We start from the raw sequence: 25,574 nt of genomic DNA on the forward strand, positions 1-25,574 counted from the left end.
TCATGTTACAGGAACCTCAGATACAGAAAGTTTTAAGAGGGGATTTCATTAACACTTTTAACTCTAGTAAAATGAGCTCTAAACCACTTGGGCACCATCACCAGAGCTAAACCATATTATTTTTGACATACAACCTAATCCAATTAGGCACTGTGGCATTCCCCTTCTGCCAGTCATCCAAAAGTTACAGGAGTCTAAGCCCAACTGTTTCATTCTTACCCTAACAAACATGCAGTCTTCTGAGCATATGAAATCTGGTTAAGAAGTAGATTACAGAAAATAGAGGGAAAACTGGGGTAGGTGGAATCAGTTTAGCAGTTACTTAAGATGATGATGCAAAACAAATTTGCCCCTGTGGACTGAACTGAAGGAAGCCACTACAGAACAAAACACTCCTGCGTATGGACAAGAAGTCTTAATGTAACAAGTACAACAAGAACTTGAAAGATGAACTCTTCAGTTTTGTCAACACTTAAGTCAAAATTCCAAATGAGGAAAGGCTTTCCAGCCAGGCAAAAAATCCCCACCAAACCACACAAAAAGAAAAACTCCACCAAACCACCAATAACTGGCCTTTCCAAGTCCTGTAGGACTCAGCCAAGAGATGGGTGTTCAAAATGCAAAAGGACACAAATGTGACTCAACTAAAGTTAAAGAGAACCTAAACAACAGTACAACAGAACCAAACATCTGAAGCCAACAGACCAAATCACTAAACACAGAAACAGATAGTTATCTGCTAACCACAAAGGAAACCTTTACCACTTTTTGAAGTACCTTCCTACCAGAGGTGTTTTTAGACCACAGCAAAATCATTAGTATCCTACAACATCCAGAAGGAGCATGCATCAAAGCATGGACAACGGACTAGGACCTCTCTTGTACTGCTACACCTAAAAATAGCATTATGAAACACAGACATTTCTGTAAGAGACCAAGGACAGTCTGTCTGGGTGAAGCCAGGGAACCTCCATTATCCACGCTTCTATCCACAAGCACTAAGCTGTTCAGATAAAGGAGATTGCATGAAGATTTCCAGAAGATCTGCTTCATTTCTGAAGTGCAAAAAAAAAAGATCATATTCCTTACAGATATTCCTTTTCCATATAAGCAATAGCTGCCACTGCTACTGTTATGCTGAAGTTTGAAGGAATGGATGTAGCCTGCCAAAGGTCTTCGGTACGCAGACTGCTTGGCAGGGACTTGAAGGTTCAGGCCAGAGGAGATCACTGCAATTACTGGCTCTCAGCTCTCACACATGATGGGCCATACATATTCACCAAATTGTGTCCTGCTGCTATCCAGTGTCAGCATTAAATTTTTGCATATAATCTATAGCCTGGACATGGGCTATCTTGGGTTTCGACCACCATAGTTTGTCTGCTGGAATGGAAAGCTCTCCAACAAAGGGCTGGTATTTATGAACTAAATGCATCAAGTTGTCTGAGCCACTCACCCTAAGACCGATTTTCCAGTCCTACAGTTTAATCATCCAACTGAACACATTCTCAAGTTGATGACACCAAGACACATATGCTACTTACCTCCTTTTGTGCCAGCACCAAAAGCACTGAGCATCCTCTGATCCTCAATATCCTTGTTTGGATGCTCATATACAAGAATTGTGTTAGATCTTCAGTCTAGACAGTCGCATTGCAAGTATGCAGCAAATTACCCAGACTGCTTTCCCAAGAGATGTCACCTGTCCGCAAACAGGACTGACGGCTTTTGTACCTTCATCTTGGGTTGCACCAGCTTTACACGGGTATATACACATCTCTCTCTGCTGACACTCTTGTTTTTTTAAACTTTTCTCTTCCACATCTTTCTGTCAGCTGAAAACTCAATCAATAATGAATTACTGTTGTCTTGCACATCATTTAAAAATGTAATAAGGTGAGGGCTAAAACCTGGTTCTCCATGGTACACACCTAGATATGAAAACTGTCAAACAAGGATTGCTCAAATCATTTTGAGACATGTTAAAGAAATTCTCGACTGACTGCCTCTGGGTGACCCACAGTTTGCATCATTCTAAGTTTTTTTTTAAAAGGACTGTGTAGCATCAAGGAAGTCATGGACAGGAATGCACTATATCAACATTGTTGACTTTATGAAGCAAACCTGAAATTTTGCTACAAATTATATTTAACAAAAATATGTTAACCATCATTTCCATGATGTAAAGAATTAGAGCTAATGATCATCAATTGTCTTATTGATATACTTCTTCACTGGAGGAGGCGGCGGAACTGAAGTTAAGGGAAGAAATTACAGTTCTCCTAGTCATGTTATTTACATTTTTAAAGCTCAACAGCAAAATATCTGCCTCCTACCCATCCCCTGAAATTTCCTCAGTATTTCAAGTCTTAATTCAGAATTAGCTGAAACCAACCAGAGACCAGGGGAGCTGCTCTCTCCTGCATGCCAAATAATCCAAAGCTGCCAATTAACAAATGTAACTGCTGTTCAGTATCTCATGAGCTATTACTGACATAGCAAGTTATCATTTACATGCTTTTATCACACAAAGGTGACCCTGATAGCATGAACTTCAAATTCTAATATTTCTATTAGATCTCTTCAAATTCTATTATTTCTAATATTTCAATCTAATGAAAGATAAAGCCTGTTAGATTTCTTATTGTCTTAAATTCTGCTGGCCTTGATTCCTTCAATACGTAAGGAAGTCTCCTAAGAACTCAGCTTGCTGTGCTGAGTCCACATCCCCATCAGCAACATGGTCCAGTTCCCACATGACAGAAGCAGAGCCCAACTTCCCTGACAGATCAGGGGACTTGCTGTAAGATTTCCCTGAAAGCTTTTACAGTCTGTTAGTATTGATCTTAATTTCATTTAATGAGACTCAAAACTAAAAATTATGTTCCAGATTACTCCAAACAGAAATTAAAACTGTAAGATTTTGGCAGAAGGATTGCAAAGCTCCAACAGAAAACTTGACCTACACAAGAACAGGACCAGAACAAGGGTCTATCTGAATGAGGTGAGCCACACAAAGTTATTTTGCTCAGTGTCATATCCAGAGTATATTTACTGTGAAAGAGGAGCTAGGTAGTAGTCTTTCAGTCCTCAGCTGTCCTACAACCTGCTACAGGATGAGTGACAGCATCCCACTGAGCAGAGCTCTTTCAAGAGTATTTTAGCAGCTAGCTACTAATATTACAGAACATCACACAGTTTGTGTTTCAAATAAATCACAAGTATTCCTTTTTTTTTTTTTTAATATCCCACTACATAGTTGTAGCAACCTAGGAGATTACATGTCACTAGTTTAATGTGACAGCACAATAATCACTACACCTTTTTTTCCCCAGCGTACATCAGAACCAGCCAATGCAACCCAGATTCCCTAAAGCATACACGCAGTTGTACCAAAGCAGATTAAGGGTTCCTTTAAACCCATGGTCCAGTCTCAAACAGCAAATGTCTCAGAAAGTGGTTAAGAGCAGAGCAAGCAAATGGTGGCACACTCCTGGTGCACTCTCCCAGCAAAGGAATCAGGATCTGCACAGTGCTTGCTGTGACAAGGACTAGCTGCAGAAGAGCCTGTGTTAGGTTGTCAGTCCAGGAGCAACACACGTTCTTCCAACCTAGGCACAACATCAGCGGTGTACCCCAATGCCACGCTCCAAAGTGAGAGGTGTGCTATTAGTAGGACTGGGGTTTTGGGGAGCTGAGAGTTTTATGGTATTGTACACCAAAAACATACTGGGTTTTCCCACCAAGGCTTAACTTTGTTCTCAGAACTGCATGAAAAAGCTGTTGTGGGACAGTGGAACCCAACATGACACCTGCAGCAATCCCGGTGTGTGATACTTCCCACCACACACCCAAACAATGCAGATGAGAAAGCACATTCTGGGTAGGACACTTTCTGTAGCTAATGACCAGAAATAACACAGAAATCTGGTTTCAGAACCAGTTCTGCACTCTGCAGTTTTGGTTTATTTATTAAAAGTGCAAGCCAAACAGTTCCACCCTAGGGGGTCCACAGTACGAAGCTGTGTGAGATGGTAAAACATTTCACTTGGACATCTGAATGCAAGTTTATGTGCTCACTCTCCTTGTCCAGCCACTTTCTTCTTCAACACTGAGGAAGAGAAGGGGAAGATTCAGACAGCGATATCATTCTCAAGCCTCCAAATTAGTATTTTTGATCTTCCTGCTGAAATCCCTTTCTTGCCCCAAGGCTGTTGTCTGATCTCCAGCCTTGGATCAACAGCTCAATTCACCAGAAGAGCTGGCTGTTTGACCCTGTCTTCATTTAATCTAATCATAACTGCAGCTCCTGTGGCAACCCTCCCATGCATCCCCATCTTATTCATTCCTTGCCAAGCTTCACTCATCAGTGGCCATGACATTTTGCTGTCCCAAATACTGCCTGCTTTCTTCCCAGTTACTGCAGATACCTTCAAAAGGCACCTTGACCTCCTGCACAGTGATGGAAATAGAAATTTCTTATCTGCTTTCTAGTTTCTGACCTCTTACACTTTATAACTCTTAACCTGCTTTATGCAGTTTTGCAATTCCCATTATGCTGCACTGTTCTTTTCATATCTCCCAGTATCATCAAACAGACACTTGAATTCACCTACCCCTTTCTCTGAATTCATACCTACCACTGCCTAGAGCTCTCAGCCAACTAAGGTGACCCAAAGAAATGTCTCTCACCTGGGCTGCTCTAAATCCATGAAAACAGATTCCTTTCTTACACACAGGAAGCACAGCAGGTATTTGAGTTGTGATTAAAAAAAAAAAAAGCCGAAATATTACAGGTGTTAGGGCAATAAAAAAAGACACCTGATACAGGATACCTGAACAAACTATGAGTACTGCTTATATACATGCCAGAAGGTGGGGTCACTGAGACCTTGAAACATGGGACGGGATCTTGAAGATGCCACAACAAGCAGCCCATCTGTGGAGTAAAACTTAATCAAGCAACTGTGACAGCTTGGCACAACCACCAGATCCTTCAGCAGCACTTCAGCCGTGAGCTTTTCTACATGAGAATTTGGATTTCACTTCATGCTGCAGCATCCCTCTCCCATACAAAACAAACGCTCCCATGGACATGCCACATTCTGGTATGTAACTCTGCTTCAATTTTTTTAACCTACTCTCAAACTGGTCACGTATAGAGATTAGACTTTTCTGTGAAGGAAGGACTTATTTCTCAGATGAGGCCCCTGATTCCTCACTGCTGTTCCCAGCACACAAGGAGAAACCCTCAAGACCAGCTCTGGGATCCTGAGCTCTCCTGATACGCTGCAGCCTCAACAGAGACTGCCATGAAGGACAGCAAGTCCTCAGGGAGCCTCTAACACAGCCAGAAGTTGGGGGTGGGGGGGGTCATAATTTGCTTGGGTTTTTTGTGAACACACACAAAAAAATCCATAAAAATCAGTACCCAAGAGGCAGTATTAAGAAATCCAACAGGAACTGCCAGGCTGAATTAAGTTTCTGATCCAACCAGTTTACCATTTATCCCTCAAGCAAGCAGTGGGTGATGTGTTAGAAAAGAATTTGATCTCTATGGATGGCAATCTGCTGTTCTGTAACAGAATTTGAATTACATCCTAATGCAAAAGTTCAAATAAGCATTCCTAGTGTTTACCACAATTAACTATATAATTTTGCTTACTCTTATTATTTACATAAATCAGTCAGTTTTAAAAAATGCTTTGTAAACACAGCTGGAAAAGTAGCAGGCAGCTAATGTAAAGAACAGCAATGCTGGACATACTCCTAATGAATAGAAAGGAGCAGCTTGTATGTCTGAAACACCATCCCTTTACCAGCTGAGTTTAACAGCCAGACTGTAGAGCCGGAAATTCATAAAAAGTCAGTATGTAGCTAGAAAGCATCTCAGAAAACCTATCTTAAAAGCAACAAGAGTTAATCCCCATTGTGTGAGCCTAGAATTGCTACCCTTCACAACAGGATGCTGCTACTTTTTGCAGTCTTGTGTATTAGGAAAGCACTTTTGTAAAAGAAACTAAACTCTCCGGAAGCTCTGAGAAAAAAGTTCCTTGCAAATTTGCAGGTAAAGATTAACCCAAGCAGAAAGGCCAGTTCTGATGAACAGGCTCATCGCTGAACGTGACCTTGTGAAACGCTCACCTGATCAGCACCCTGCTCAGAGAAAGAGTACAAAGCTGCTGTTTGCTCAGAGCAGATCCAGACCTTGGTGTCAGAACGGTGCACAAGTGGGAGAATCACCTGCACAGGCTGCAGAGCTCCTCCGCCTGGGCTCCAGCCAAAACCAGTAGCTCCCATTATTGCTTTACAGTTTTAGCCTGAGTAGAGAGCATGCTGGTAGCTGTCCCAATACCAGGCAGCACACCCCGCAAGCACCCTCAGAAGACTCACAGAAGTGGTATATGACTCATGTACCTCCTCCTGCATTCTGCTGTATCTTACTCCTAGATGGGTGCATGTACTGAACCCATACAGGTGCAATTACTGCAGGTGGGGGGTGGCAGTGGCCACCCCCTCTTTTCTTTTATATGAAACAAAATAAGCAAAGCCAAACCAAAATTCCCCACAGCCCAAATCTAAGAAAACCTAAACAGAGTACCAGACAGAATAGAGGCCCTCCTGCTCAGTGCTGGGAGTGTCTCCATAACAAATGCTGAACACATTTTTCTTCATGTGGGAACATCTAATGGATGGATTAAAAATGTAGAAGGAGGAATAAAAGATACATTTTAAAAGAAAAAAAAAAAAGGGACAAATCTGTCAAATATTAATGCAAATCTTACTGAATGGTCTGAGATTTGAGCCAGACAGAAACAACCGTCCCTCCCATTTCAAGTCCTCACAATGCTCTGCTTATCACCCAAGGTGTGCCAGAGCAGCTCACATGTGAAGCACATGTCTTTGCTGCTGGAAAAAGACACCTAACAGCAATTTCTAATTTTCATGGCTGTTTCTCTTTTAGAAGGGCAGAAAGACCCAGAGGGATTGCTCACCCCACGATCTTCCAGATGGATTTCTGAGATGGAGAGCAGTACCAGGCTCCTTCATAGCAAAAGGCACAGAGGCTTTCACAAACCATTTCCCTAACAGAGACTTTATAGATTCAGTACACTAAAAGAGAACTATCTCTTACAACCATCACCACTACTACTTTTCAGGATAGACCAATAATAAAGATTCTAATTTTATGTGCTAATTTTACTTTGTATATGTATTTCTGAATTTCTTGTGTCAGCTAGTTTACATGGCACTGGCACTACTAAACAAGCCATCACTTTGGATATTAGAGCTGAATAACGTACAAAGACAAATATTGATTTTGTGGGTGCTCTCCTGATGGAGACTGCCACTCCTCGTCCTTCAGCGGAGGAACATGAAACAGTACAAAGCAGGAGGCAAGCCTCACAGCTGTCACTCCCTATTTCCACATTCACAGCACTTGCAATTTCCCTTACTGAAGGAGAACCACCCAGAATACACAAAATAACAAGGTTTAAAATAAATTCCACATTAAAACCTGAAACCCAATGCAGTAAGATCTGTGACTGGCACTCCTAAGCACAGCTGTGATGCAAATAAGGCTTAAATATATTGACTTTTACCAGCAGTTGGTGAAATTTAGATAGTGTATCTCTTGCAAAGCAAGCTGGGAGGAGGGGAACCTACCTTTCACTCACAGACTTCAGACACTTTCTTAGTCAAGGCCAATTAACTCAAGCAACAAGGATTTAAAGCTCATTAACGATGGTCGCCCAACTCCTTTCATTCCAGCACAGAAAAACAGCCTAAGGATTTGTATAGCAAAGTGGCTTTACAGATCTCACCAGCCACTAAAACGTTTAATTCTCATTCCTAGCAATAACTACTAAGGACAAAGACCTATGGCAATAAAGATAACAGTAATAACAAAGCAAAAATCAGCATACATCTTAACAAAATTTATTTAGGGGGGAAAAAAGTAACAGCAGCAGTCAACTATAAGCTTCCAAGTAGAGACTGGTTATTCTCCTATGAAATTTTCTTGGCAGATCATCCTTCACAAAATATTTGGCATCATCTTTCCAAAACTGAAAAGCTAAAGCTAGAAACAGACCCTGACCACAAAAGTATTATTTAGCAACTAATGCAGCACAAAAGATACAAACAAATACCACATGAGAAGAAAAAAAAAAAAAAAAAAAAAAGAACCAAAAAAGGCCCAATTTTGAATCTGCTGGAGCAGACCACTAGCAAAAACCAAAACAGAAAAGAACTTTTTCCAAGTTACTTCTATATGCATTAGATTGATTTGAAAAGCTACCAGAAACAGCTCACTTTCCTGAGGAATAATACATATTTCTGAACATATCATAAGATCATACAAATCAAAGAATGCCCATGAAACTGCTAACATACTTAAAATTGAGCAGATGCCTAAGAGCTTTACTGGCCAGGGTATAAAATAGGAGAAAGGAGGGGAAAAAAAAAGGAGACAAAAAAAAGATATTCAACCATATTATTAAACTACGAACCAAGATGGATTTTAAAAGTGTTTATTCACCAAAAAATAGGAAAAATAAATGTAAAACAGTTTTATTTTTTCCTGTATTGAATGCATAGACCATGACATAGGAAAAAACTCACAGTATTATGGAGTACAAATCCAAGTAACATTAAAAGATCACATGTTTTATGAGCTGCAGGGAAACTTATTTACTCCACAGAGATGAAAGAACTAAGAGATGTGTCAACCAAAATATTTGAAGAAAAGTATCTACACCTTTTCACTGAAACAAAAATAAATCTGGCTTTCTAGGCAGGGAGAAAAGTTTCTGAAGGAAATTTATTGCTCCCCCTTAAATCAAGCCACTTGTATTGCATTAAAGAATTTAAGACCATCATTTCATTTTTTTGATACCAAAGAAATTTTTTTACTACTTTGCTTTTTAACTGTAAACTAACACGCAATAAGAGGTGTCTCTTCAGAAAGGCAGATCTGAGGAACCACTGCTGGCATTTCAAAGAGCTGAAGAAACTGCAATTCTGAGATTGCAACCCTTATACCATCACTCTCTGCATGCAACTTCCTAAAACACCAGAAACACTTTTGCACATGCTTTCAGATTAGTCAGAACAAAATATCTAAGTATGCATTTTGCTGGGCTTTTTGTTTGGTTTAGTGAAGTATTGCCTAGAATTGCAATACTTTATGCTGTAACTGAGCTGTGTGTGCAAGCTCACTTCAAACTACGGTGTTTGGGCAAACCCTTTTCACGTCACACACAGGCTCTTCTGTAGTACCAAGCCTTCTAAATCGAGGGGACAAATCTATATTGACTCCTTATTCTTACTTTATTTAATTTATTTGATACAATCTAGAGAGGTGCAGGTGAAAAACTAGATTTAAGTAGAAAAACCTAACTCCAACAAAGCTGTTCAGTAATTGCCTCCTTAAAATTTCAATTCTTCAGAGATGAACTCAGTTACAAAAGTAAAAGGAACAAGCTACAAAATTGTCTTCATGAAGAAAATAGGTCTGAGCATTTTGTTCTTTGTCATTGTTATTGTTAAATAAAGCAGGGATCAGAACTGAAAGAATGAATAAAAAAGCAGCTGTGTAAATCAAAGAAGTTAAAGGAAAATTAGTTAAAAATAGGAGTGAGAAGATTCTTTTTCTGTCCTAAGAATAAGTTTTGGTTTGCACTTGTATTTTATCAATCGTCACCTTCTTGGGGTGGAAGATGGGTAAGACATAATGATATCCTCTCGATTTCATTTGTGTACATGTGTATACATAGCTCAGTGTATCTGCTTCTTTCTGACTATTGGGACAATATCACTGTTCAGCTGTTTCTACTGGAATTAAACCCAACATTTATTTACAATCTTAATTTGATATCTTATGATGATGAAATAGTGATCATTAATATTTCTAATTCAGTAGGCAATTCAAAAACCACAGCCTGGAATTCTGTTGAAATAAACAGAAATGACATTTTTGTAAGCTTTTTAATGAGGAAAATTGCAATTTTAAAGTGTGCTACATACATGAGAATGGTTAAGTATATGTTTTGCACTTACGCTGATTAAGAGAGGAAATATGCTGCTATTTCATAAGAGATTATATCTTTCACGATTTTACAGCTATCATAGCCTCTCACATCTTATTTTTAGCCAGAATGGAGGAGAGAAAAGAAACGGCTTTGATTTTTCTTTTTTTTAAAAATCATTTTCTCAATTTTGACTGATCCACTCATTTAAATGATGTAACTTGAAAATAAGAAACAAGTTTTTTCTACAGCTTAATCTACAATTGTCAAACATCAGTTTCACTTCAGTAGCCTGGTTTCAAGCACTTGGCCAGTTTACTGGTTCAACTTTCTTTAAAACATGGACCAAACCCATACTGTTCAAATAATATGTATGCTACAGAAATCACAATATTACAGTAAATTAGGCCTGATGATTTAATTGGAATTGTAAAGAAATTTTTTTTTTTTGTAATATGCTTGAGAACATTTTCCATCTTTCCTTACTCCTCTTTGTTTCTACAAGTTTTTAAACTCGCCTTTGTTTGACCCCAGAGGCTATTTAGGCAATGCCCCTCCATCCCAGGAAGCTGCTCCGCCTGACAATCCGCTCTCCGATTTTGCAAAAGTCTACAGTTCCCGCCCCCAATAAATGTAATCCTCTCCCTTCAGCAGCTGTGTGGATTTTCCATGGACCAGCCTTCCTGAGCCAGACACCACTAAGGAATGTGTTTGACAAAGCCGGAGGAAATCATGATAGGGACTGTGTGCAGCCACTCCTTCCCCATTCCCAAAATTACCCCGCAGCTTGCAAGCACCCTCTGCTCTAGAAAGCACAACAGAGTGCATAGTGCAGGGAAAGTCACTTCTTTACATATATAAGATTTCCTCTTAGCATGAGGTTGTAATCCCTAAGGGCTAGTTCAGCTGTGCCGTGCATTCAGTCCTCAGCATCCTTGTAGTCAAGATAGCTGGAGAGGGACTTTTTACAAGGGCATGGAGTGATAGGACAAGGGAGAATTGCTTTAAACTAAAAAGAGGGTAGATTTAGATGAGATATGAGGAAGAAATTCTTTGCTGTGAGGGTGGCAAGGCACTGACACAGGTTGCCCAGAAGCTGTGGGTGCCCCGTCCCCGGCAGTGCTCAAGGCCAGGCTGGATGGGGCTGGGAGCAGCCTTGGGTGGTGGAAGGTGGGAACTGGGTCTTTAAGGTCCCTTCCAACCCAAACCAGTCTATGATTCCCAAGAGCTACTATGCTGGAGATCTGATGATCAGCACACCCACTTAGAGAGGAGTAAGCCATGGGACGTGCAAGAAGTAAAACACTGACCTGTGGGTTGTTTTTTGTTTGTTTTTTTTTTCCTTAGGTAAGACAGCAGCAGGCAAAACACAAAGAACAAATGAAAATCAGTCCTGTAAATCAAAACAGATTATAGCTACATGCTTAAGTAGAAACCCTTAGCTGTCATGTGTAATATTACACATACTATAACATCTCTGCAAGATATGATATATCCTGCAAGTATATTCCACCTGCAGGAAGCTTAAGATATCATTATTGCCCTTCTCCGCATGCAAACAGCAGAGATTGAACTCACCACATAATCAAAGGGCATCCACGCAGGGATCACATGCAATTTCCACCTAAAGCTTCAAAAAGTTTCCTATAGCTAACTAAAGTGATACATACGGATGTGAAGTAATGAAACCATGGGAGTAGGAGGGCCAAAGCCGAAACATCAGGATGAACTCAGCATCCCGTGAGGCTGCATCCCAGGGAATGATAAAGCTGATAAGTAAATAGCCTGGCACCACATCTCTCTTAGGGCAAACCAAGCGCAGCTAGCCTGGCCAGCAGGCAGTATCTCACACACTTTCCACACCTTGCCTGAAGCACCACAGCTCGGAGAAACAGAGGCAACAACTGCTTCAACTCTCTCAGAATTTCATCATATCACACTTTCATGGAAAAAACCCACAGCCTGTCTGTCCTCCTCCACTTCTGCAGGAGCTAACTTTGCCGCTCAAACCAGCACAGTCCGTCCGTACTCAAGACATCCCACTGCAGGATTTAAACAAACCTCAACACCCACGGAATGAGAAAAAGGAAAAAATTATGTTCATGTACCCTAAAGAGGTGGTTGGCTGTGACTGCTGAAGCAATGACAGATCATAAAACATTCCCAAGATCTCCATACCCATCCTCTTAAGCCCCTCTGTCCTCAGTTTGATATTGTGAGCCAAATTTAAAAAACAGACTCTTTCTAGACAGGATCTGTTTGGCAAAGGTGTAAAGGCACTATGTTAATCAGAAAGTTAGTCGTGCCTCTTCACAATTAACCAAGCAGCAGAGGATCAGGACTCAAACAGTGCTTTAAACACCGACATGCCTGCCTGACAAAACAAAACAGCATTATCAGAAACTGCTTCTCCTGTCCAATTACAGACCCAGACTCTTGCTAAATAGCATGCTGGTGAGGGTATTTTGATTATGCAGATACACTCTGCCCAGCCTCAGAAACCCACACCCCTCATGAGCCGCTAATGCTACAAAAGCGGTGCCCACATAGCTGAGTTAGCTCAGCTCCCTTCCCTCCACATACCGTATCATTATCCTCCCCTGCAACAGAAATCATCCTCTTAAGGCAGGGGGTATTTAAAATGGCAATGCTTCTTTCACAAAACAGTGAAACGAAGAGGGATCTCAGCTGCTTAAGAGAATCTATCATTATATTTAAATTAACAACATGCCTCTGACAGACAATACAGCTGTGAATACCTGCAAGTGATACATCAAATACTTTCCTTCCCTTACCCCACCGTAGACCAAATGCATCAAAAGAAAAATTTCAGCTGCTGTTTTCAAACCCCTTATAAACACAAATAACCTGAAACTGTTAATCACTGGAGAGCAATGAGCACTTATTAGGCATTGCTTGCTGACAAATTTTAATTCTTTAAGTTTGATCAAGACAAAGATGGTATGGCCCCACCTTTATTCTACCTACCATGTTTACTTTTCTGTGCCTGTGCAAGAGACTTTACCACTTATCTTCCCGTAAGATGAATGACTAAATCTCCCAAACATCTTTGGGAGCCTAGTGATTATAATTTAACTATTATCTTGCATGTCTGTACATTAAACAGCGAGTTAAGGCAAACGTAACACAATTCTATATTGCTTCAATAGCAATGATCAGCAGAGAGCCACACACGCAGCTGACAAGACAGCAAAAACAGCTTCTTGGGGTGGGCTAGCCCATTAAATGTGAGAAGAAATGACATCTTTAATGCTGTACAGGAAAGCACTACAAGAATGCTCAGGAACGATTTTTTACCAATAAGCCAATAGAACCCCCTTGAAATGACCTCTTCACTCTGTGACGAGAAACAGCACCTGCCTTTCTGGAATGTCTCAAAACTCACATTTCAACAGGCTACAAATCCAGCTGTTCACACTAACCTGAAAAGGTGTTTCATTCAGCTTTCTGGAAACGTCCAGACAAACCTTCCCCATCTCTACAAAAACATGAACCTTCTATATACTATATTCATGCAGAAGACACTCAAATAGACCTGGGAGAAGAGGAATTCCAGCATGCCAAAATATCAAATATGGCATTAAAGATGCCATTTGGATGGATCAGCTCAATAAACACAGCAGTTCTGACCACCAGGATTGCAGGTCAGCTCAAAGCTCCGAGGGCTACCCCTGAGTGCATCTCACACTACCTTTTTTACTATCTTCAGAAGCAGAGAAGTCAGTGAAAACAAATACAGCCAATATAAAGGGTAACAGACTAGGAAAAAGTACTGGGAGAGGCTAAGACTATGGAACAAAAGCCTTGGCACTTCTTAATTCTCTCTCCGTTGCAACAAATTCCAGATTTTTTACTGCCTGCTCATGACGTACTGCCTGCTCATGACAACCAGTGTCTGCTCAAACTATATCTTAGTGTCCCACAGTCTCAAAAGTGAGCAACTCTGAGATCTGTGATGCTAAATGCACTGGTCCCATAATTCGACTATCTCTTGACAGAGCAAAGGGAACTCAGTGTCCTGTGTCTGACAGCTCTGTTAGTGGTCACTGACTCAGAGATAAGATGTTAGCCCTTTCCCCAATGCCTCCCCACCCCTTCCTCATGTTTCTATGTAACCACATCCCCTCTTGAATCCCTTTCCTTGGGATTTGATGGGGCAGTATGGAAACAGCACCCACAAAACATATTTGCCCCTGACCTCCAGTCCCAACTGAAGGAGAAATCAGGAAGCGACTCCTTTGCTCACACCTCCTTTCACCAAAACAGTGCGAGAGGTCCAGAGACATGGTCAAGCTGTGGCTTCTTGGCATGGCATTTTCAATCCACCACAGGGGAAGGTGAGCTTTGGCTCTTTGAGCAGCAAAGATGATCCCTGCAGACACTATCCACCATGCTGGATAAAATTAACTACTCTAATGCTTGAGTGAAGGGATTCAGAAAGCCAAAGAGCAGCATGGAAACCTCTCTGTCCTAAACACTGAAATTTTCCTCCAGTCTAGGAAGGAAGAGCAGTTTATCCAGTCTCTGTACACGTAGCCTCAGATCTTCACGTGATGGAGACACTTCCTGCAGGCCAGCCACTGAGGAACACATGAGAAGGCAGATCTGGGTCTCAAAACAGTGCCAACAGGCTAAATATTATCCAGCAGAGGAAGACACCAATTTCGCTGAGCTGGTCAGGTGGCAACAGTGTTAAAAGGTGTTTCAATCTCAGTAGACCTGCTCTGCTATTTTGATAAACAGAAGGGACCCCCATTTTTCAGATAAGCCACTCTTGAACAGATTCCCAAATGACAAAAGGGAAAGGGGGTGGGAGATGCATGACAAATACGCTGTGTGGTGCTGCCTGTGAAAACACGCTCTCCAGTCCAGCAAACCACAGCTTGGAGGAAAACGTGGTAGCACATAATATAGACACCCCTTCATTATAATTAGACAGATTTAGTTAACCTGTCAGAAAGATTACTTGGAAAAGCCAAATGGGAAGTTCAGGTAAACTATTTCTGCAATACCCCTTCCCTAGGTACACTCTGCAGGGAGATTTGGCAAAGGCTGGTGGAATAAATTGTCTTGCTATTTTTCAACTACTGTCAGTTCAGGTTTGCTGTATTTACCTACTCCCATTAAAAGCACTGCAGCATCTGGTTTTATAGATCACAAATGCAAGATCTTCAGCAAAATACCCTGCCCTTCTTGTTGATTGGTGGTCCTGAGTGCATTTAGGATTCAAATAAAAAGTTCAAAGGCTGCTGCATCTACCAAATCTCACTGAGTGCTCTTATTCTAGGAATCCTTCAGAAATTTGGAAAGTACTATTCTAACTTCTTGAAGAAAAACACAATCTGAAATCCTAACAAAGTGCTAGAGTGTAAGAAAGTCTTGACAATCTAAAATGCAAGGCATGAGGTTGCCTTGAGTTGAAGAACAACTTTTATGAATATGCAGATCTACCTGTTTTGCATTGCTCTCAAATGGAATCACCTTGGGTTGATGCTGCTGCTTCTTTTCATTCACAGCCATAACCAAGAAGCCAGGTGCCAAACATGAATAAAGGTGGCAAGCATATTTGTTTTTCCAGCTGCAGGGCGGATGGACAGCTGCTGGTGTCAGCAAAATATGCTGGCAAACTCTGCTATGGCCTTGCTAACAGGAAGAGCTATTCTCTCTGACACGGACGACCTGCATACTTCTACCACGCACCTCTGCTGATGGAACTGGGAATCACTCAGACACCTTATGTTATAAATCTTGGACACATCAACGTTATCCAAACACGTTGGCAATGAAAATGATCATTGCATCTTCTGGAGACAAAGATGAAGTAGATACTGGTATGCAAATGTTCTGATCTTTGATCTGTTCTTCCTTTGCAGAGATTTCCTCTGCTGTTGCGGAGGTGGGTAGTGTGTGCGTTTCAAAGGGGATGTTCGAACTGCACTATTCACTTCCTCTGAATGGATAGCTCACGTTGAAACAGAGCTCTGGTGCAAGGCAGAAAAGGCACAGCTCACATATACAGCACCTCTCGTGTTCGACATTGGTCTCCAAAAACATGTGCAACATGCAGGGAACAAAAGAACGTGCTCTAGTTAACTCCTTCCTGTGCAGGTCCCGCAGGATGCCTCAGCCTCCCTCACTGATTGTACCACAAATAAATGAGGAATAACAAAATCATCTACCCAGCAGAGTGTCTCCTGAAGGATAAGTACTAGACAGTTAATACTGCAATGGAAGACTATACATCAGAGACAAGGCTGGTACCAAGAGGACAATAAACTCAACAGAACAGACTCTCAGTCCCTCCTTGGCTTCAGAGACACTGGGTACGGCCCTGGTACTTGACAGAAGCACACTGAGAAGTCACTATCACTCTTTCTTTGGCTCCTCAGAGGACCTAACCCAGGAGGACAACTCCCTTCAAAAGAACTGGAAGAGAAATCAGACCTGTTTTTAAGACCTCTGAGACTACCTGCTTTTGAAAGTAAGGGACAAGGAGAAACAGACATAGGGAGAAATACTCTTACTTCTACCACATAACCTACCATTAACAGAAAACATGAGCAATGGGAGGTAATGTTTAAAAGCCAAACAGCTTTGAATGTTCCACAACAAAGATCAAGTGCTTAATAAGAAAAAAAACCTTACAAATATTACACATGGAAAAGCGAGGGCTTCCCCCCAGCTCCTGAATATCCTAACAAAGATTGTCAATAAACCACTGAGCATCTTAGTTCTCAGCAATACATATATATCTCCTACTGACCGCATCCTAAAAGAAAAGCACGCAATTTCCCAGAAGAGAAACTCCAGCAACAGAAACTCGCAACCACTGGTTTGATGCCACTCTAAATACCTTCATATGGAAAACCTAGAGTACTTTAAGAGTTCAGCATGGCTACTGCAAACACTGCTAACCAGAAGGCTTTGATCTCAAAAGGAGGAGTGGAATCCTCCAACGTGACAGATGTTTTATAGTAATTTATATGTATAAGCTATGTATATTCACCAGGGACAGCAGTGCTGAATCAGGGATGGCCAATCCAACTGGTCTGCAGCTGCTAAAACATATTTGTATGAAGTCGGGAGTATGTGATTAAAAATTATCATAGCCATAACTGTACTCTGGTATTGAAACAAAGCCATATACTAAGCAATAATACTCCATTTTTAACCTGTTGACTTTAAGCAGTAGAAGGTTTTAACCAGTAAGTACTCATGATCTGTGAAATTAGACTGACATTAAGAATTATTTTCAAAATATCAAATACAGGTTCTCAACAGCCTTTGCACCAGGAATTATACTCCAAAACTCTGAGAATAAGGCACTAATGACACAAGCAGGGCCGAAACTTGATTCAAACTGGACAGAGTCCCACTTCAATAGCGCCCATTAAAGAAAAAAAAAATTTTTTTTAAACTGTATTTGAGCAAGAGTCTCTGTGTGCCATGATCCATTCCATTACTCACTATTTTCCTGCAGCAGTGATCAGCGGCAAACCAGCATACGTTTCTTCTAAGTTAATGCCTTTATCTGGTACAGGAGATTAAAAAAACAACCAACCCACCCCAAGAGAAGAGAGACTGAGCAGGTGACTCAAGAAGGAATGAAATTTCCATGATATTCAATAAAAATGGCTCTCTTGTTTACGGGTAGTTTCTGCTATTAATTTGGTATATTTCTCACCCCCTGTGCTTACTTCTAAAGAAAGCTACTGTAGCACTGTTCACAATCCTGCTTGGAAGAACCAAAACAAGACAGCTTTAGAATTGCCGCACAAGATCATATTTGATCCTCTCAGTAAGGACAGACATCAGCTATTCACCCTGCAGAAGCAGCATACAGAGGGTGCTGGGCTGCGCAAACGCATCATCTTTCGGCTCAGCTGCCAAACAAGAGCTTTCAAAAAGACAAGTCTACATAAACCATCCTTTTGTTCCCCTTCTCCAAAAATGGAAGATTAGTTAAAACTCTGTTTGGGGCACTTGCATTAAAAACCACAAAAAAAACAAGCCTTGTGTAGCTGAGGGAGAAGGAGACAGAGGAGGTAGTAGCGAGTGGAATTGTTCCCCAGCAAAGCCAACAGGTTGACAGTTTACTAGTCATCTTGTAGTCAAAGACTCCAAATTCCTTTTTATGTGCAAGGGGCGGCAACCCCACATCTCTTGCCATGACACAGGGTATTACTTGCCCTAAATCTCTCCACCAAACCTATTCCAACTCAACAATAAATACTCAACTAGAAAGTCCACACAGGAAATCCCAGTAAGATATAGCCAAAGTAAATGATTGCCCTAATGCAGCACTTATTTTCTGAGTTCCTTCAGGACGTTAACATCTACAAATAACCATAAACTAAATGACTTGATGTTCTGATACAACCGAATCCCACAAGCTATCCAAATGGGCCAGTCTTCCACTACTCCACCTACTTCCACAAAATCTCATGGGCTGCAGAAACATGCACTTACAGAGCTGCTGATGTGAACTTTGTATCAAAACTGGCCTTATAAAAATTACACTACAAGGCCCTATTGAAAAGCTGCAGGTTCACTGACAGGTCATGCTGGCATGAAATACCATCCAGGGAAACATCTAACCACACCAGGAGAGTTTACCTGGGATGGGATCTGACGGGCCACTTCCTAGTGCTGGAGATTAAATTCCATTTACAGTTTCTAGTGGCTTTTTTCATTTTCTGCTCTAAGACACTGGTCAGCTGGGTGTTGCTGCATTAACCACACACACAATGTCTATTTCAGCATGACTGTGCTGAATAAACTTACCTCATTTTTAAATACTGCTTTGAGATATTCATGTATATGACCAAGGAGGGCAAACAGAAATCTTGCCAGGAAAGCCAAATTAAAATCTCACTCTCGTAGACCTTGCCTTTGCAGCATTAAGAGATACAATGCTGAGGATGCCAACCATTTGCCAAGGAGTAGGGACAAAAAAAAAATAAATACTGTCAGCATATTATTAAGTCCCGGTGAGCACCCAATCTTCATTATTATAGCCTCTTTCAGAAGTCAGTGATTTAAGATAGCTTGATAGGATGCTTTGAGAGGTAAATTATTCCAATGGATTAGAAGTAGAAGTAATATCCTCTATGAAAAAGAAAATAAAAAGCTTTCCCAATACAGATGACAACTAACACGTCAGGGTTGTAATGGAAATTGTACTTCCAACACCGGTAGACCCAAACTTGGATCTACTTACACACTGTGAATAGATAAGAACACACTCTATGGTTTCTCCCCAACCCTGAAATGGGGGGGGGGGGGGGGGCAGGGAGAGGGGAGAATATTAAAACAATGGCAACAATCCAGTACTTATGAGCAACCCTACAATCAACCATTGTGTGCCATGTGACAGACAAGAGAAAAAAACCCCACAAACACTGAAAACACACATTTCAGTTTTAAGCTTCCATAGTAGTAATGAAAAGCAAAGTGGGTAGGAGATTTTCAGAAAGGTCTTAAATATTCTTCTGTAACCTAATAGCGAACACAAATATTTGCTTAACCTCTGTCTTCAACATCCAAAAAAGAACCAATTACTCTAAAAGCTACCAAATGCCCCAAGAAGAATTTGAGGCATGAACCACGACCACCAAAAAGCATCTGAGGAAGAGGCAGATCTCCCACAATCAGAAAGGCTGCCTCATTTAGACATCCTAAGACCAACTGTGCTGAAGACACTGGTGACTCATTATTAGCGATGGAGCAAAGAAACCACTTGAAGAGGTGAGAGGAAAATTCCATTTTAATTTAAGAGCACTCTCTAGCAAACTCTGCCCAAGCTCTGCAACATAACAACAATCAGATATTCACTAAGAAATTCATTTTATAAACACTACTGACAGCCCGCATCAAGCACAAGACGTGCCATCTGTGGCAAGATGAGACTTGCCATGAACTAAGAAAAATAAAATATAATGTTTATACATTAAGTCCTTTCAAGAAAAAAGGTTTACTTTAGTTACTTTTAAAACTAACATAGTGTGAGCGACTTTTAAAAATAAGTTTGCTTTGCTTATTTCTCATAACAGCCAGGGCCATCTGATTCAGTATTCCCTTGATACAGGTCCTCCCTGTTGCAGGGCTTTATGAAAACAAAGAGCACACCAATGACCTAGAAACAAATGTAGGCTCTCAAACTACTTTAAACTCATTCACTTTATACTTGTGTAAGATTTATAACAACGTCTGAAATGACTGCCAAAGTCTTCAATTTAAATTTGCCAGGTTGCACTATGAGAAGGTTTGGGTTTATTCCTATCTGAAACTGTTTCAGGAACAGAAGACACATTTTTCATAACCCAAAAAATGGAGGTGGGGAGGAGGGTTATGGTTTGGGTTTTGGTTTTTTTGTTTTGTTTTGTTTTGGGTTGTTGTTGTTTTTTTTTTTAAGGGGATATGTTTACATGGCACAGAGCAGAGCCATGCATTCAAACCAGCTCCGGAACCGGAAGCTGTATGACATGTCAGCACAGCACTCCACTAATTACCAGGATAACAAGAAGCAGAATATTTCTTTTTCCACAAAGAGATGACACAAAATACTTCTCTGCAACACAGCTAGTTAATTCTTGTCGTGCAGCCCTGTACTGTGAAGGCATACTCAACCAAAGTAGCTCATGGTATGCTGAGGTTTGGACTGACGAAACCTGAAATGCCCTTTTGAAGGATTTAGAGCTTGATTCCCTAGCAAAGAAGTCAACTGATCTGTGCAAAGCACTCTAGGAGAGAAAAAACCCAAAACAAAACAAAAACAAAAAAAGGGAAGAAAAAAAGGAAGGTAAATATGCACCATGAAAACTTTTAAAAATAACTCCCTGAGGCCATAAGTAACTATTTCAAAGGGGTGGTGGGAACAAGATCCATCTATAGAACTTCAATTTGAACATTAGCGGAGAGCCCTACTCCCAGCATGAGCAATTACTGCTGCCTTTCATGTGGCAGAGTAACACACCTTTTCTCCTACAGCTGGTTGTGTCAGGTCTATTTTAAACACGCTCAACAGCATTACAAAGTAAAACATTGCAGTGAGGCTTCCCATGTGGCTGAAAACTCTGGTTACCAAAGACAGTCTTTATAAGCAACCCAACCCCTAAAGTTGCCCAGCATCCCTGATGTCTGGGGAAACGACTCATGCTTCCCAGAGAGGCAGGCAGAGGCACACGCCATGCCTGCTCCTTCTCTTTCCCGTGGCCGTGGTTCTGGCGATGTGAGCACCAGTATGCACCGTTTCACGAGCATCCACCAGATTTGCAGCTGTAACCCTACCACGAGATGTAACTCCGCTCCAGCTTCGGAAGAGCTTTAATCTGCTTCTGCCTTTTGCCTGCTATTATTAACCTCAGGGATAAACTCGCACCCTTTTAATCAGGTGCTCTAACCGGTGCATTCTGGAAGCAGGTAGCACAGGTCTCCTCTCCCTTCCTTAGCAGTTAGAAGTGTCACCCGCAGTATTCACCAGTTGAGACCTCTAAGAAATCAGTGAGGGGATCGGTAAGGCAGACCCTTCAATGCTTGCAAGAAGTCAATCCTTTTAAATAAAAGCGTTAAAGAGGGAAAACTGACGCTGAGGGAAACCCTGAGTCCACAGGTTTTTGAGAGCCGCTCTGTCCCGCCGCCCGCTGGGTGCCCCCGGCCGTGAGGGGAGCCCCGGGCCGGGCCGTGAGGGGAGCCCCGCAGCCGCTGCTCCGGGCCTCGAAGGGAGTCCCAGGCCTTGAGGGGCGCCCCCTTTTCCGGGCCGGCCGTGCGGGGAGCCCCGCAGCCGCCGCCCCGGGCCGTGAGGGGAGCCGCCGGGCCGCGAGGGGAGCCCCCGCAGCCGCCGCCCCGGGCCCGGCCCCGCCGCTCACCTTGTAGACATCGCCGTAGGTGCCGCTGCCCACTCGCTGGATCAGCTCGTAGTCCTGCTGCGGGTTCCGCCTCAGGATATCCCCGCTCGGCCGCGCCACCGGCTCCATCTCCAGCCCCCGCCGCGGGAAGAGGAGCAGCGGCCGCTCTCCGCCTCGCCCCGCCGGCCGGGGTTCCTCCCAGCGCGGCAGCCGGCCCACTGCTCCTGCGGCGGAAAGCGCTGGCTGAGGGGGGCTCCCGGGGCGGGCTCTGGGCCGCGGCCGCCGAGACAAAGGCGGGCAGCGGGCGGTTGCCACGGCCGCTGGCGGCCCGGCGGCGGGGGCAGCGCCCTTCGCAGCGGTTCCCGGGTGTCTCTGCGGCAACGGGGAAGCGCCGAACCCGGCGGGGAACGTTCGCCCCGGCCATAGTGGCGAGGGAGGTCCCGGCCCGCCGGCGCTGAGGAGGCGCCGCGGCCCGCCCGCCGCCGGCCGGGGCAGCCGCCAGCCCGCCCGCAGCCAGGCCCCGCCGCAAGGCCGGGCCGGCTCCTACCTGCGCGCCCTTTGTCCCGCCGGAGAGGGAGCGCCGCCGCCTCCTGCCGCCGCCGCAGCTCAGCGCTCCTCCCCAGCCGCAGCCGCGGCCGCGGCCCCCACGCACGCACCGCCCGGCCCCGCCGAGCCGAGCCGAGCCGGGACGGGTCGGGTCGGGTCGGGTCGGGACGGGGCAGCAGCGGGCCTCCGCGACGCCGCAGCGCCACGGCGCGGCCGACGGCCCGGCCCGGCCCAGCCCTGCCCGCCCCGGCCCCGCCCGCCCCGCCCCGCCCCGCGCCAGCCGCGGGCCCCGGCCGCCCTCGGCGTTAGCGAAACCTGTGTCACCGTGGCTGCCGCCGGGGGCTGCCCGCCGCTGTACCGCCCTGCTACGGCGGCGGCCCGCGCCGGGCCCGCAAGGCCGCTCCGCCCCGGCGGCGGTGGCCCCGCGGCTCGGCCAGCCCGCACTGCCGGGGCTGGGGGCGGGCTGGGGGCCCGGGGGCAGCGCCGGGGAGCTGGGGGCTGCCGCGCCATGGGGCTCCTGGAGCCGTGGAGTGGGCTGGGTGGGAAGGGACCTTTACAGGCCATCTAGTCCGTGCCCCCTGCAGCGAGCGGGGACATCTTCAACTCCATCAGGTGGCTCAGAGCCCCGTCCAACCTGGCCTTGAATGTTTCCAGGGACAGACATCCACCACCGATCTGGGTGAGGGAAGGGGTTAAAGAAATTTTAGTAGATCTAATTGCTGCTTAACGATTACCTAGATTGTTGTTGATAAATAATGCTTTGTTTTACTATTGTATAAATTAACTGAAGCAAGGAGTCTACAGTTCCTCCTGAAGGACAGTTCATGATGAGAACTAGCTAAAACCAACTCTATAGTTTGGGCAAAGACCAAGAATAACTGAGTCTGTTCGAAGAGAGAAGGTAAAAAGTTCAGAGCAAGGGCATCCCCATGACCCCCACCAAGAGACACTATGCAAGTGCAGTTGGGAAGGTCTTATGGAAATGACTTCTTGAAACTAATTTTAATGTGAAGTGGGGCTAGGTTATTAATATGTATAGATGTATTTGGGAATCTTATGTATACGCACCATTTGATTGTATAGATTGAGGCAAGTTGTTGCCCCAGGCATGCACGGCTTTGGTGGGACTACCCCCGGTGCTGCCCAGCGCTGAATAAACATACCTACTTTACAATCTGATAAGTTTGTGGAGTCTGATTCTGCAGGTCATGGGCAACCTGTGCCAGTGCCTCATCACCCTCATAATAAAAAATTTCTCTCTTATATCTACTCTGAATCTCCCGTCTTTCAGTTTAAAGCCATTCCCCCTTGTCCTGTCACTCCATGCCCCTGTAAGAACCCCCCCGCCCAGGTTCCCTGTCGGCCCCTTTGGGCACTGGCAGGTGCTGTCAGGTCCCCCCACAGCCTTCTCTTCTCCAGGCTGAACAGCCCCAACTCCCAGCCTGTCTCCATAGCAGAGGTGCCCCAGCCCTCTGAGCATCTCTGTGGCCCCCTCTGGACTTGCTCCAACAGGTCTATGTCTTTGCTGTGGGGAGACAAGTGTGGGGGTAGGCAAGGCTGTTGGCCTGTGCCCCTTGGTTTGAGGCAGGAGGAAAGCCCGCAGCTTGCCTATATCACATATACATAACATATTTATATCCGTGTATGTGTCTGCCAAACACCAGGATGAGCTTTCCACCTCACACACTGAAGCTCTTCTTTTGTGTACATCCTGGTAGGGTTATCGCAGCTGCCACAGCAAAACTGAGCTGGGTGCTGGAGGCTGACCTGCCCCCAGAGACGCTCTGAGGTGTGAGAGGAGGAAGAAGAGGAGGAGGAGGAGGATGTACCAGCTGGGGACAACAGGGACACGGGCTATGCAGGACTCCCTGGGTCAGTGAGTCTTATCCTTTGCAGTCTGGATTGCAACCCTGCAGCCGCATCACGTAATCCTTCCCGCGGGCTAATCAAGTGCCCTGGTATTTAGCTTTGTGGGCAGTCAGCTCCGTGATAGTCACACGAGAATTAACTGGGACTTGTTGGGACTTGTCTCCTCGGGCTCCTAAAGTCAAAGAAAGCTTCTGTGAAACTGCAAGATGGAAAGTATTTTGTATCTGCCTTTCCCTCTTTGGAGAACAATTATTTTCAACAAAGCAGGCAAAACTCTCTGCAAAACTCACCTATGGTCTCTCAAATGAGTGCTAAACAATTCAAGAAACCCAAAGGTGGGGATATGGAGCAGAGGAATGCTGGAATTAGCAGTAGTATTCGCTGCATGTAAAATCATTAAGGCCTAAAAAGAGGTGTGATTTTCTAGGCGCAAAAAATACCACATACTCAACGCAGGAAATACGTTTGCAAAAGCTAGGTAGAAAAAAATTAAATGGATGCCAGATGTACAAGTCTCTGTGGTACTGGATTGGTTATTTAAGAACAGATTCTGCCTCTTTGGCAGCCAGACAGCCCATGCAGGTCCAATATAGTCTATCAACAAAGTAGCTGGGTACTGATTCAGTTTAAAATGGAGCCTGGGTTTTAAGCTTACTCCAGCACATTTAGAAATCCCACATGCAAGTACCTGAAACAGCGGTGTTGATTGCATAAGCTTTTCCTTCAAAACATAGGCTCTATAGCATAACTCATTAGGATCAGCATGTTGCTTTAGGTTAAACTGAAAGACAGCATATGCAGACTCTTGGGAGTTGCATAGTGGCATTTGATTTCATTGGGGTTTTATTTATGAGCTTATTTGAAAATGTGTGTGTCAGAAGCAGGCTGCAAAAAAATATGAACGGTCCTGCTTCCAGAGAAACAGGGGAGCACAGCACTGCTAACTGAAAGAGATACGCATTTAATTTCCCCTTGTACTCTGAAAGGCTTCTACATCCTGTATGTTCTCTCCAACATAAATATGTTAAGTTTTCCTGAACACCCAACAAATAAAGAAGAAACTATTTACCCATTAGGGAGCTGTATTTCCTCAAGTGATTTTTAACAAAACAATTACCTCTCCCCCCATAAATTAGCTTCCTGCACTCCTGATACCGAGCTGTTTGTGTCCTTTTTCTTTTCTCTTCCTTGGCTAAGGGTTCGAATGCCACTTTTCACTCTACTGATTTGCTGCTCTTGACAAGCCATCAGATGATAGCAC

The 25,574-nt window shown here is 43.7% G+C and overlaps 1 protein-coding gene across 2 annotated transcripts in view; it reads right to left on the bottom strand.

Annotated features, from left to right (window-relative positions):
* The window catches only part of MAP4K5 (mitogen-activated protein kinase kinase kinase kinase 5), a 72,531-nt gene extending 49,869 nt beyond the window's left edge, over positions 1 to 22,662 (bottom strand). The window contains exons 1-2 of one of the 2 annotated variants that reach the window (XM_040602452.1): positions 22,446 to 22,662; positions 21,920 to 22,122 (exon numbers count right to left, since the gene is read on the bottom strand). In XM_040602452.1, the coding sequence (XP_040458386.1) occupies positions 21,920 to 22,027 (108 nt within the window). In that variant the 5' untranslated portion in view covers positions 22,028 to 22,122; positions 22,446 to 22,662. The remainder of the gene's footprint in view (positions 1 to 21,919; positions 22,123 to 22,445) is intronic. The other variant, XM_040602453.1, reaches the window with a different exon arrangement.
* Between the last annotated feature and the right edge of the window lie 2,912 nt (positions 22,663 to 25,574).

The sequence above is a fragment of the Falco naumanni genome, chromosome 7 (genome assembly GCF_017639655.2).
Source record: "Falco naumanni isolate bFalNau1 chromosome 7, bFalNau1.pat, whole genome shotgun sequence".
Classification (NCBI taxonomy): Eukaryota; Metazoa; Chordata; class Aves; order Falconiformes; family Falconidae; genus Falco; species Falco naumanni.